The 13,426-nt window shown below is 40.2% G+C and overlaps 1 protein-coding gene across 4 annotated transcripts in view; it reads left to right on the top strand.

The window, feature by feature from the left end:
• Positions 1-13,426, top strand: part of RFWD3 (ring finger and WD repeat domain 3) — a 42,780-nt gene that overhangs the window by 16,882 nt on the left and 12,472 nt on the right. For all 4 annotated transcript variants that reach the window (XM_042918843.1, XM_042918841.1, XM_042918842.1 and 1 more), the window contains exons 4-8: positions 678-748; positions 2,351-2,542; positions 2,639-2,730; positions 11,251-11,365; positions 11,861-12,089. In XM_042918843.1, the coding sequence (XP_042774777.1) occupies positions 678-748; positions 2,351-2,542; positions 2,639-2,730; positions 11,251-11,365; positions 11,861-12,089 (699 nt within the window). The remainder of the gene's footprint in view (positions 1-677; positions 749-2,350; positions 2,543-2,638; positions 2,731-11,250; positions 11,366-11,860; positions 12,090-13,426) is intronic.

Raw genomic sequence — 13,426 nt, 5'->3', positions numbered from 1 at the left:
AGTCAGTCAAATCTGGGATTAGAGTGTTTCATAAGACAAATGACCAGATATCTTCCAACAAATCAGTGACAGGGAAGGGATAAAAATGAAGAATTGTTAGAGTGAAAAAAACATCACATATGTAACAGTCAAACTCGTTGTGGAGGCCTTGCTTAGATTCTGATAGCAATAAATGTAGTGTAATGAGTAACTTGAAAACAACTGGGAAATTTTGAATATGAACTGGGTATTAGTATTAAGAGATTATTAGTTTTGTTAGGCGTGATAAGGATAGTGTTGATGTAAAAAGAAATCTTTATCAGTTAGTATTACAAAAGTTTTTATAAGTGAAATGACATTTTAGAGTTTGTTGTTAAGCTTTGTAAAAGAAAATAATGGGGCTGGGGGGGGCTTAGTTGGGAAAAGATTGGCAACAAGATCGATTTTTTTTTTTTTAATTGGGTGATGAGTACTTACATGTTATTTATACTGTTCAGTCTAGTTTTATGCATATTTGAAAATATCCAAAATAAGTTAAAAAATAAATTCACTCTTACAACTTAGGAAACTTAAAACAATACTACCAATTAGAAATGGAAAGCTGTGATACGCTAGGCTCTCCTGCTAGACTCTCATTCCTGACTTCTGTCTTCTTTTGTGCGTTACTAATCTTATCATTTCTGGAAATGACTTGGCAGACCAAGTAGGAGGTACCTCAGCAGAACAAGAAGTTACAAGTATCCGTGAAGGAGAGACCCTTCCCAAACAGGTAATATGAGCATCCTTTTAAATGAAGTGGTGATTTGCATTTAAAGAGGCTGCAGGCTAAAGTGGAAAGTTTGCAGACTTTGTAGGTGGGAGGTCAGGGTGTGGGTCCAGTCCACTTACTCATTTATGTGGCTGCTTCCTCATAGGTTTAAAAAAGCAGGGGTAGGGGCACCTGGGTGGCTCAGGCGTTAGACGTCCTACTTGGACGTCATGATCTGAGGTCATGATCTCACAGCTCGTGGTTTCCAGTCCTATGTCGGGCTCTGCGCTGACAGCTCAGAGCCTGGAGACTGCTTTGGATTTATGTTTCCCTCTCTCTCTGCCCCTCCTCCACTCGTGCTCTGTCTCTGTTTCTCTCCCAAAAATAAATAAACATTAAAAAATAAAAAGTAGGGGTAGGTGTGAGGATAACTTGTCCTACCTACCTAACAAGGTTAAGTTTTGATTATACCTTTTATCAGTACATAAAGTTGACTCTCATGAATCACTGCATAGTGTCCCATCTATAAATAAATTTTTGGTCAACTTTTTTGTCACATACACTATAGTTGTTTCTTCTTTCTCTTGCTCTCCCTTTCCTTCCTTCCTTCCTTCCTTCCTTCCTTCCTTCCTTCCTTCCTTCCTTCCCTGGTACAAGTGCGTGCTTTGTACAGTTGTCTTGCAAGTATTTGTGACGAATATATGCTAGGTATATTTCTAGCAGAGAGATTGCTCTGTCAAAGGAAAGATACATGGGAGCTCAGTTGGGAGCATCCAACTCTTGATTTTGGCTCAGGTCATGATCTCATGGCCTGTGGGATTGAGCCCACATCAGGCTCTACGCTGACAGCTGCTTGGGATTCTCTGTCTGCCCATCCCCCGCTCACATGCACATGCTCTCTCCTCTCTGTCTCTCTCAAAATAAATAGACATTTTTTTAAAAAAGGAAAGATACATGTATTTTAGTCTTTATAGATAATGCCATGGACAATTTGTGTCGCTTTCTACCTGTAGCAAAAATACATAAACATGCCCATTTCATTAACCCTCAACATTGCTTGGTGTCATCAGACATCAGCTTATACCATCTAATAAATGAAAAAATGATCTCTTTAATTTGCATTTTTCAGTTATAAATAAACACTTAACGAACCATTTGTATTTTTTGGTAAGCTGTTTATATCCTTTGTTTTTCTGTTTTTGTTTTTAATTTTGATTTACATGAGCCAAGTATAACTGCTTGAGTTGATTATGAATCTAATTTTGAACGTATAACAAACCTGCTATTCCCTGTTGTTGATTATCTGGGTAACTGCCAGGTCTGTTTTGTTCTGTTTTGTATCTTTGTAAACATAGCTCCTTTTCTTCATTTGCATGAAAAAAAATCCAAGAATTTCCTAAGATGAGAGGATGGTAGTATTTTCTTGGCTTGTTATGAAACATTTGGCCAGCTTGCGTTTTAACAAAGAACGGCAAGTGATTCCGAACTGTCGCGGTTTTGCTACAGTGTTTTCAGTTGGGTTTGTATTGTTTTTGTGTGGTTTTGTTGATGTGACAGTCGCACATCCTCTTCAAGACCGATATGCATTCTCTCTAATTTGAATGTATTCTGGTTTCCATCCAGTCTCCCCAGAAGACCAGTCCTCTTCCATCTTCTGTTCCTATGGATGATGAAGAAGGGGACACTTGCACAATATGTTTGGAACTTTGGACCAATGCTGGGGATCACCGACTCTCAGCGTTACGCTGTGGGCACCTCTTTGGGTATAAGTGCATTTCTAAGTGGCTCAAGGGACAGACACGAAAATGTCCTCAGGTAAGAACCGTACATAAGGACTGTGCATGTGCACAGTCAGCATGTTAGGTCAGGGTTCCTAGACCCACACTAACTTTGTCTTGTTGGGCTCTTTAGTGCAACAAGAAAGCCAAGCACAGTGACATCGTGGTTCTTTATGCCCGAACCCTGAGAGCTCTGGACACTAGTGAACATGAGCAAATGAAAAGGTAGGTGACAAGAATCTGACTACCTGGCAAATCTGAAAAAGGAGGTATGAGTCACACTTAATGTGGTTCTCGGGCTTTACTTGGACCGTACTGGGGATCACTGGCAATCTGTCTCCCATTGTGATTTATAAATGCACGTCTGATGTCTTCTGAGGGAGGTCTACATGGTGTGTTCTTGATGTTTTGGAGGGGCGCCTGGGTGGCTCAGTCAGCTAAGCGTCCGACTTCGGCTCAGGTCATGATCTCGCGGTTTGTGGGTTTGAGCCCCGCGTCAGGCTCTGTGCTGACAGTTCAGAACCTGGAGCCTGCTTTGGATTCTGTCTCCCCCTCTCTCTCTCTCTGCCTTCCCCCATTTGCACTCTCTCTCTCACCCTCTTTTGAAAATTAAATGAATGTTTTTTTAAAATACGGTTTCAGAGCAACAACTAATTCCAACTTCAGCTAGCTCAGTGAGTATAGGCCCCAGGTTCACTGAATGAACCTTCTCAACTATAGGGTAGGGGGAGCTTATCTAAAAATGAAGTCAGTGCACAAGAAAGCAGAGCTAAGCAGTGGAGGAAGACGGATTCCTGACCCTCAATTCAGCCATGCCTAAATTAGTTTCCAGTGGATTTCTCAGTGATAACGTTAGTTTTCGATTTTAGTTGGCCAGCTAAAGTAAAGTTTCTGTCCTGTAATCTAAGGAATATTAACCACTGTTTCATCACATAATATTTTCATTCTGGGAAGACTGACACCTGGATCATGAAAATCTTCCTCGAAACGGGGGAAAGGGGCACCTGGGTGGCTCACTTGAGCCCAGTCTTGGTTTCAGCTCAGGTCATGATCCCAGGGTTGTGGGATCGAGCCCTGCATTGGGCTCCACACTGAACATGGAGCCTACTTAAGATTCGCTCTGTTTTTCCCTCTGCCCCTCTCCCCCGCTCGCTCTCTTAGTCTAAAATAAGGGGGGGGGGGGGGGGGAGGAGAAGGGGAAGGTGAAAGAAGGATGACAGGTGGTAGACCTGCCGCTCATTTCTTCTGTGCCCTGTACCTCTTGTAAGTTTCTGCTTTCAGGGCCTGAGTGCCATGTGCAGATTAGAACAGGTAAATTCAGAAGGAATGGAGTGGCTGTTCCTTCCGCAGGAGCACTTAGCTATCCCCACCAACTTGGAATCAGCTCTAACACTTAAGCCTGTAGTAACGTGACCCAGGGAAGAAGACCATGGTGTCTTAAGCCCTCTCCAAATCAAAAGTCATAGAGAAACCTATAGCCCTCCAGTAATACCTCACACCTGGTGTGGGCGGCAGACCCCAGCAGAGTGAGTCCCTGGAATTTTTGTAGCTTATTCAGATTCTTCCCTAAGGATTACATTTACTGCCTGCCTCTGCTGCTAAATACCTTAGTCAGGAATTCCTCATCTTACTTTTTGTATACAGTTCACGACCACTTGGAACATTCTCCAAGTCTTAATCTCCTCTTCCCTAGAATAGGCTTAATGATACTTTAAACAAAGCAATAACAGAAAAGAGGATCTGGCACACGGCTTAAGTGTTGCCATTTGTTCCGCTGTTTGTTCGTGTCGCTAAGCCCTCCTACAGCAGCACTCTCCATGGAAGTTTCCTAAGTGAAGCTTTGCACGTGTAGTGCAGTACAAGAAATTATCAGCATTTTGAAAGCCCAAGAACAATTGGTAATAACACTACTTAAAATAAACTTTAAGAACATTAAAAAAAAATATATCCCCCCACTGAAAGAGTGTAGGGACTTGGGTTTTCTCACGACACTGCTGGTAAGAATGTACACCAACACAACTCTTTAGAGGCCTTTGGCACTATGCTTTAAAAGCCTTCAAAAGTAAATCTGCAGGCATTTATTCTAAAGACACAATTTGTGAAGAAATGCGTGCAAAGATTTATTTAATGAGACTTTTCATTTAAACATTGTTAATAATCCAGGGGGCCTGGGTGGCTTGGTTTGTTAAGCATCTGACTTCGGCTCAGGTCATGATCTTATCCCTGGATTCGAGCCCCATTTTGGGCTCTGTGCTGACAGCTCAGGGCCTGGAGCCTGCTTCAAATTCTGTGTGTCGCTCTCTCTGCCCCTCCCCCACTCATGTGCTCTGTCTCTCTCTCTTTCCCCCTCAAAAAGAAACTTTAAAAAAAAAAAAAATGTAAGCATTGTTAATAATCCAAACTGAGAGAATTAACTGATTGAGTAAACTCTGGCATATTCATGTGATAGAATTCTACACATTTATTTAAACTGATGTTAAAGTGCACATAATATTTTGTCATGTGAAAGTACATTATGGTGATTATATTTTTGCAAAGTGAAAAATACTACAGGTAGTCACTGAGTAGTGGAATTACAGGTGATTTTCATTTTCTTCCTTATTTTTTCGTATTTGGTCCAACAAATACTTAGCATTTTTACATGGTAGCTGTGTGGAGAGGCCAATTTTGTTTAAAAAGCTTAGTTTGTAGGTGTCGCAGTTAATATGATTGTATTTAAAACTTTGCGGGGCACCTGGGTGGCTCAGTCGGTTGAGCGTCCGACTTCAGCTCAGGTCATGATCTCACGGTCTGTGAGTTTGAGCCCCGCATAGGATCTGTGCTGACAGCTCAGAGCCTGGAGCCTGCTTCGGATTCTGTGTCTCCCTCTGTCTCTGCCCCTCCCCTGCTCATGCTCTGTCTCTCTCTGTCTCAAAAATAAATTAAAAAAAAAACCCCAAAAACATTAAAAAAAAAAAAACTTTGCTGATTACTCAGAAAACTCCCAACAAACCAGCGTCCAGGACCAGTTGGCTTTACAGGTGAAGTCTACCAAAGTTTAAAGAAAAGTTAATAACTATTCTTCTAACTTTTCCAAAAAATAGAAGAGGAAGGAAAACTTCCAAATTCATTCTATGAGGCAAGTGCCTCCCTAATACCAAAACCAGATAAAGACACCACACAAAAAAAGAGAACTAAAAAAGAGAGAGAGAGAGAGAACTATAGACTAATATCTCTGATGAACATAGATACAGAAATCCTCAACAGAGTATTAGCAACCGAAATCCAATAATACATTTAAAAATAATTTAACCATGATCAAGTGGGATTTATTCCTGAGATACAAGGGTGATCTGTTATTTACAAATTAACCAGTGTGATATATTTTCTCAGAGAAAGGACAAAAAGCATAGTCATTTCAATAGATGCAGAAAAAGCATTTGACAAAGTACAACATCCATTCATGATAAAAAACCCTCAACAAAGTAGATTTAGAGGGAACCTACCTCAACACAATAAAGGCGACATATGGAAAACCCATCATCCTTAAAAACTGAGAGTTTTTTCCCTGAGGGCAGGACCAAGACCGGGATGTCCACTCTCACCACAGCAATCAGACAAGAGAAATAAAATATAAAAATAAAAGGCATCGAAATTGGTAAGGAAGAAGTAAAACTTTCACTGTTTGCTGATGACATGATACTATATGTAGAGAACCCAAAGGCCACCAAAAACTACTAGAACTGATAAATGAATTCAGTCAATTGGCAGGATGAAAAATCAGTGTACAGAAATCTGTTGCATTTCTGTATACTAATGATGAAGCAGCAGAAGGAGAAATTAACAGTCCCACTTACAATTGCACCAAAAAACCCCAAAACCTAGGAATAAATTTAAGAGGTGAAAGACCTGTACTCTGAAAACTATAAAACATTGATGCAAGAAATTCAAGATGACACAAAGAAATGGAAGACATTCCATGCTTGTGGACTGGAAGAACAGATATTGTTAAAATGTCTATATTGCCCAAAGCAGTGTACTCATTTAATGTGATCCCTGTCAAAATACCAACAGCATTTTTCACAGAACTAGAACCAGCAGTCCTAAAATTTGTATGGAATGATAAAAGACCCCGAATAGCCAAAGCAATTTGGGAAAAGAAAAATAAACCTGAAAGCATCACAGTTCAGACTTCAAGTTATATTATGAAGATGTAGTAGTCAAAACTGTATGGTACTGGCACAAAAATAGACACGTGGATCAATGGAACACTGGAAAGCCCAGAAATCAACCCACAATTATATGGCCATTAATCTTTGAGAAAGCAGGAAAGAATACGCAATGAGAAAAAGACCGTTTCTTCAACAAATAGTATTGGGAAAACTGGGCAGCTACATGCAGAAGAATGAAACTGTACCACTTTCTCACACCATACACAAGAATAAACTCAAAATGGATGGAGGACCTAAATTTGAGAGCTAAAACCATAAAAATCCTAGAAGAGAACACAGGCACTAATTACTCTGCCATCAGCCGTAGCAATATTTTTCTAGATAGGTCTCCTGAGACAAGGTAAACAAAAGCAAAAATAAGCTATTGGAACCACATCAAAATAAAAAGCTTCTACATAGCAAAGGAAACAATCAATAAAACTAAAAGGCAACCTATGGAATGGGAGAAGATATTCACAAATCACATATCCGATAAAGGGTTAGTATCCAAAATATATAAAGAATTTATACAAATCAATACACACACCCCCCCCCAAAGAATCCAATTTAAAAATGGGCAGAAGACATGACCAGACATTTCTCCAAAGAAGACATACACATGACCAACCGACACATGAAAAATGGTGGACATCACTCATCAGGGAAATGCAGATCAAAACTGAAATGAGATACCCTCTCACACCTGTTGGCTAAAATCAAAACCACAAGAAACAGTAGGTGTTGGCGAGGATATGGAGAAAAGGGAACCATCGTGCACTGTTGATGGGAATGCAAACTGGTGCAGCCACTGTGGAAGACAGTATGGAAGTTGCCTCAAAAAATTAAAAATAGAACTATCCTACAATCCAGTCATCACGTTACTGAGTATTTACCCATAGTTTACAAAAACACTAATTCATAGTGATATATGCTCCCCTATGTTTCGAGCAGCATTATGTACAATAGCCAAACTGTGGAAGCAGCCCAAGTGTCCATCAATAGATAAACGGATAAAGAAGTAGTATATATATACCAAATCTTGCCATTTACAACAACATGGATGGAGCTAAAGAGTATTATTCTAAGTGAAGTAAGCCAGTCAGAGAAAGACAAATACCATATGATTTCACTCATGTGCAATTTGAGAAACAACTAGACAAAGGGGGGAGGTGGGGGAAGACAAACCAAAAAACAGACTGTTAACTATAGAGAACAAACACATGGTTACCAGAGGGGAGATGGGGGCGGGGCGGGGGGGGAGGCAGGTGATGGGTGAAATAGGTGATGGAGATTAAGAGTACACTTACTGTTGTTGTTATTATTTATTTATTTATTTTTGAAAGAGAGCGAGTGCGCAATCTAGGAAGAGGGGCAAAGAGAGAGAGAAAATCCCAAGCAGGCTCCATGCTCAGCACAGAGCCAGACACGGGACTTGATCCAACGACCCTGGGATCATGACCTGAGTCGACATCAAGAGTTGGACACTCAACCTACCGAGCCACCCAAGCACCCCAAGAGTACACTTACCTTGAGGAGCACTGAGTAATATATAGAATTGTTGAAACACTATATTGCACACCTGAAATTAATAGAACACTGTATATTAGCTACACTGGAAGTAAAATGACAAATAAACCTTGCTGATTACACATAATCAGTATGCCCCCTATCCTCTTTAGAAAATGTGAACATTTTGAAAATGCCAATAAATAGAGACTTCAGTGAGCACCCTTGTACTTGACTTTATCAGATCTTAACAACTTGCCATATTTGTTTAAGGCCTTAAGTAAATAAATAAATCATTACAGTTAGAGCAAAAGCTTCCTTGTGAACTACATGTCCTTAATTCCATCACTTTCCTCAGAGGAGTTATAAATCATATTATAGTATGATTTAGGAAGTTTTTACAGTTTATACAAATGTTATTGGATTATGATTTTCCTCTGTAACTTGTTTTTTTGGTTTAGTATTATGATTGGGACACATATCCAACTTTGTATCGCTCCAGCTTATTCATTTTAACTTCTGTATAGTCTTCTAGTTCTCTAATTTAGAATTTTCCTATCCATATTTTGTAGTTGTGGACAGTTAAGGTGGTTTCCAGTTTTTGTTAACATAAGCCACGGTGCAGAGAGATGGGCAATAGTCTCCTTAGGTCTAGAAATGGAATTACTTTATCATAGGTCACATATAATTTCAGCTTTTACTAGATACTGTCAAATTGTTCCTCCAAGAAGCTCTTCCCAATATATATATTCCCGTCAGCAGAAGCCAGATTTCTTATTTTTTCATACTTCGTCTGCTTTGTATTATCAGACTTAATTTTGATGGTCTCATGAAGTGAAATAGTATTTACTTAATCTGCATTTCCTAAGTTATTAATGAAGTTGGACATACTCTTCTGTCAGTTTTGCTTATATCATTTGTTCATTGATACTGAGAAAAATACATTGCTTTTTTCTTATTGATCTGTATAGTTTTTTGTGTTTTCCTTATACAGTTGACCCAGGAGTTAGAGGTGCCAGCCCAACCCACAGTGGAAAATCCACATATAACTTTCAACTCCCCCAGAGCTGAACTACTTATTAATAGCCTACTGTTGACTAGAAACCTCCCTGGTAACATAAACAGTGGGTTAACATATATTTTATATGTTATATGTATTCTACGCTATATCCTTACAATAATATCTCACTTTTAATTTTTTCCATATTTCTGGGCTACGCAGTTTATCTGTGAGTTTTTTCAAATTGTTCCAAATTTCCAAAAAGTTTTCCAATGTATTTATTGAAAAAAATCCACAGTAAATGGACTGGCGAGGCTCAAACCCGTGTTGTTCAGGGTCAGCTGTACTGATGCTTTGTTGCTTGTGTATATTGCAGATATAGTCCTCCAGTCTGGGCTTGTCTCTTTAACTTGTTTATGGTATCTTTGGTTGAACATGAGTTTTTAATTTTAACACAGTCCTTTATCACTTGTTTTGTGGGTTTTTTTGTCCCTAGTACTTCAAAGTCTTAAAGACGTAACATCATCTAAAGGTCTTTAAATTTTTTGCTTTTTACATAGGTTTTGAATATTTCTTAAATCTCGTTTTACAGATAGCCAGTTGTTGTAGTGTAATTATTAAGTAATATGTTCTTCCTGTGTAAGTTTTCATTGCTACCTCTACGCTAGATTAAGTTTCTGTATATGAACGGACTACTCTTAGGTTCTGTGGTCTCTTTGTTAATTCTCACCCCAGTATTCCCAGGTCGTAGCTTTAAAATATGTCCCCCCACCTTGTTCTTCAAATTGACTTTGCTATTCTTGGCACTTTGCTCTTCCGTATTAATTTTAAAATTAGTTTGCTGAGTTCCATTTAATGTAATTTCAATCAAGATTTCAAAGGAAACTTTTGAAATCTTGATTGAAATTGCATTAAATTTTTGAGAAGTTCCATCTTCATGATTTTGAGTCTTTCCAGCCATGAGCATTCTATAATATCCTTCCGCTTATTCGCTGTTTTCTTGTGCCTTCTACTAGTGTACTTTGCTTCATAAAGGTCTTGGCATGCCCTTTCACTGTATTCCTGGGTTGTTATTGTTAGACTTGCTGTTGTGAATGAATTTTTTTGTATTACATTTACTAATCAGTTACCTGGCATATGGGAAATACTTGATCTAAATTTCTTTTTTTTCTTAAGTCTATTTTTTTAGTAATCTCTATACCCAACATGGGGCCCGAACTCACGACCCCGACATTAAGAGACACATGCTACTCCTACTGAGCCAGCCAGGTGCCCCAATCTAATTTTCTTGATCTTAATTCCAGCGCCTTGCTGAGCTCTAATAATTTGTGACTTCTCTTGAATTTTCCGTGAAGATAAGTTGGGCAGCTTTATCCCTTCCTTTCCAGCTTTCATCTTTTTTCTATCCTATCTTGTTGGAGTGGAAATATTTTTTTTTGCATTTCATATTTTGAAAGTGTCTTTAGGTACATACAAATTTATTTTTGTTCTTGGTGAATGTATTTTTTTCCTTATGTATAATTCCTCTTTATACCTATTCATGCTGTTGAATTCTAAACGATCTTAGTATTTTCCAGGTATATACTTTCTATCTTTTTAACTTCAGCCTCATTTTTGTAGTATTACTTAATTTCAGTATCTGATGAACAGCTGGCAGCTTATTATTTTCTTTTAATCCAGCAGATAACTTTGTGGTCTTTTAACAGGCCATTTTACTCTTTTGGCCCTAACTCAAGCGATAAGCTTGGCTCTGTTCCCTCATTTGGCATTTTGGCATTTTTAGTCTCATTCCACGGTAAGAGCCGAACTCCTGGTCCTCACTGCCTTCCTTAACACTGAACCTCAGTGATTCAAGAGTTCAGCCCTGCATGCTACTTTTCTGCAGTGTTGCTGGATGTGAGAGCTTTCTCTTTTGTTCCATTCATATTCACCATCACGACGTATTTACAGCAAAGTGTGTATATCAGAGCATGAACTTGATCTGACATCTTGATGGGAGGTCTTTTGCCGCCTTCCTAATCTCCTCCTGTCGTTGGCTTCCCCTTCTAGTTCCTTACTAAAGGAGCAGATGCTAAGGAAGCAGGCCGAGTTAGAATCGGCGCAGTGCCGGCTCCAACTTCAAGTCCTCACTGATGAGTGCGCGAAGCTTCATAGTCGTGTCCAGGTAGGTTTGCCCTTTCTCGTCCAGAGAGCTTTCGGGATAAAAATGGAAGAGGAATCTAAACTGGATTTCCGTTCCTCTCCGATACAAAGAAGGATCTATCAAGCTTTTCAGGAAATAAGCAAGAACAAGTGTTTCATTCTTGATTAGGGCAGCGTGCACACTTGAGGGTGAACTCTGCAATTTGAACTTTTAAAAAATGAATCAGCTAGCTGATAATTTGAACCCTAAGTCATTTTTACCTCCCTGAATCTACCCCTAAAATGATGGGTTTAGACAAAATGACCATTAAAGACTTTGAAGGCTACTCTTTTATGATCTGTGCTCTCCTTAGTTCAGTTGCTGGTTGAAATACTGTGAAAACCGCATCAGTCCTCTAAGATTCATGTCAGCGTTTTCATATAATGGAGAAAACATTCCATATTAAATCAAGGAATTGTGCATGAGGGGAATATGAAATGAAAAGGCTGCACATTTACAAAATCTTTTTCACTTTAGGATTTGCAAAAACTTCTTGTGCAGCATCGGGATCAGATTTCACAGCAACCCGGGGGCTCCCAGGCACGTTTCCTGAGCTGCCTGCCCTCCAGCCAGGGCCGGCACAAGTACCGTTTCCAGAAGACCTTCACGGTGTCTCAGACAGGAAACTGCCGAATCATGACATACTGTGACACTCTGAGCTGCCTGGTGGTGTCACAGCCTTCTCCTCAGTCCTCCTTCCTGCCAGGTGAACCATCCAGAACCTCAGCATTCATGTTCATTATTGGACTTCATTTATTTCTCTCTCTTTTTGGAGAATCCAGGACTCACTAGTGGGTGAACACTGACCCCGGCCCACCAGATCACCTTTCCTAGTCTGTTAATGCAGGTCCTCTGAGGTACTGCAAAGGTATCTTTAGTGTCTGGCTAAAGTGTTGGCTTCATCCTGTAGATTTGTTCACCAAGAGCTCAGAAATGCCAGTAACCGTGATAAAGAGGAAGATGGGGCACTTGGAAGTATGAGTTACTAGTGTAGGCCAAGGAGAAGGACAGCACTCCCTGTATGCCCCGTGGAGGCACCTCGCTGGCTCACTTGGTAGAGCATGTGACTTACGTTTGAGCCCCATGTTGGGTGTATTACTTAGGGGCAAAAAAATTTTTAATAAATAAGGTCACAGATTTTTTTTTTTTTAACGTTTAATTTTTTGAGAGAGAGAGAGAGAACGTAAGTTTGGGGGTGGGGGGCAGAGAGCGGGAAACAGGACCCAAAGCGGACTTTGCGCTGACAGGCTGACAGCAACAAGCCCGATATGGGGCTCAAACTCGGAAACCGTGAGATCATGACCCGAGCTGAAGTTGGATGCTCAATCGACTGAGCCGCCCAGTTGCCCTTGTCACAGATTCATTTTACACTAGAATTTTTTTTTTTTAAGATATTAGTTTTTTTGAGTTATCTTGGGGTGCCTGGGTGGCTCAGTCAGTTGAGTGTCCGACTCTTGATTTTTGCTCTGGTCTTGATTGATTTTTTGTTCAGGTCATGATCCCCGTGTCGGGTTCCATGCTCAGTGTGGGACCTGCCTAAGAATCTCTCTTTCCCTCTGCCCCTGTCCCCTGCTCATGTGCACGCCTGCTCGCTCGCTCGCTCTCTCTCTCTCTCTGAAATAAAAAAAGGAGGGCGGGTGCCTGAGTAGCTCATTCATTTAAGTGTCCCACTCCTGATTCTTGCTCAGGTAATGATCTCATGATTCGTGAGATCGAGCCCTGTGTTGGGCTCTGCGATGACAGCGCGGGGCCTGCTTGGGATTCTCTCTCTCCGTCTCTCTCTGTGCCTCCCCTGCTCATGTGCGCACGCTCTCTCTCTTCCTCTAAATAAACTTTAAATCAATAAAATAAAATGTTATCTGTACACCCAACGTGGGGCTCAGACTTAGAACATTGAGATCGAGAGTCGCATGCTCTACCAACTGAGCCAGCCAGGCATCCCTGGACTAGGAATATTTTTTTAATAATTTTTTAAAAATGTTTATTTATTTATTTTGAGAGAGAGTGGGGAGGGAGGGAGGGAGAGAGAGAGAGAGAGAGAGA

Source organism: Panthera leo, chromosome E2, assembly GCF_018350215.1.
Source record: "Panthera leo isolate Ple1 chromosome E2, P.leo_Ple1_pat1.1, whole genome shotgun sequence".
NCBI lineage: Eukaryota > Metazoa > Chordata > Mammalia > Carnivora > Felidae > Panthera > Panthera leo.
Note: the sequence above shows the minus strand (reverse complement) of the source record. Positions and strands in the feature narration are given on the sequence as shown.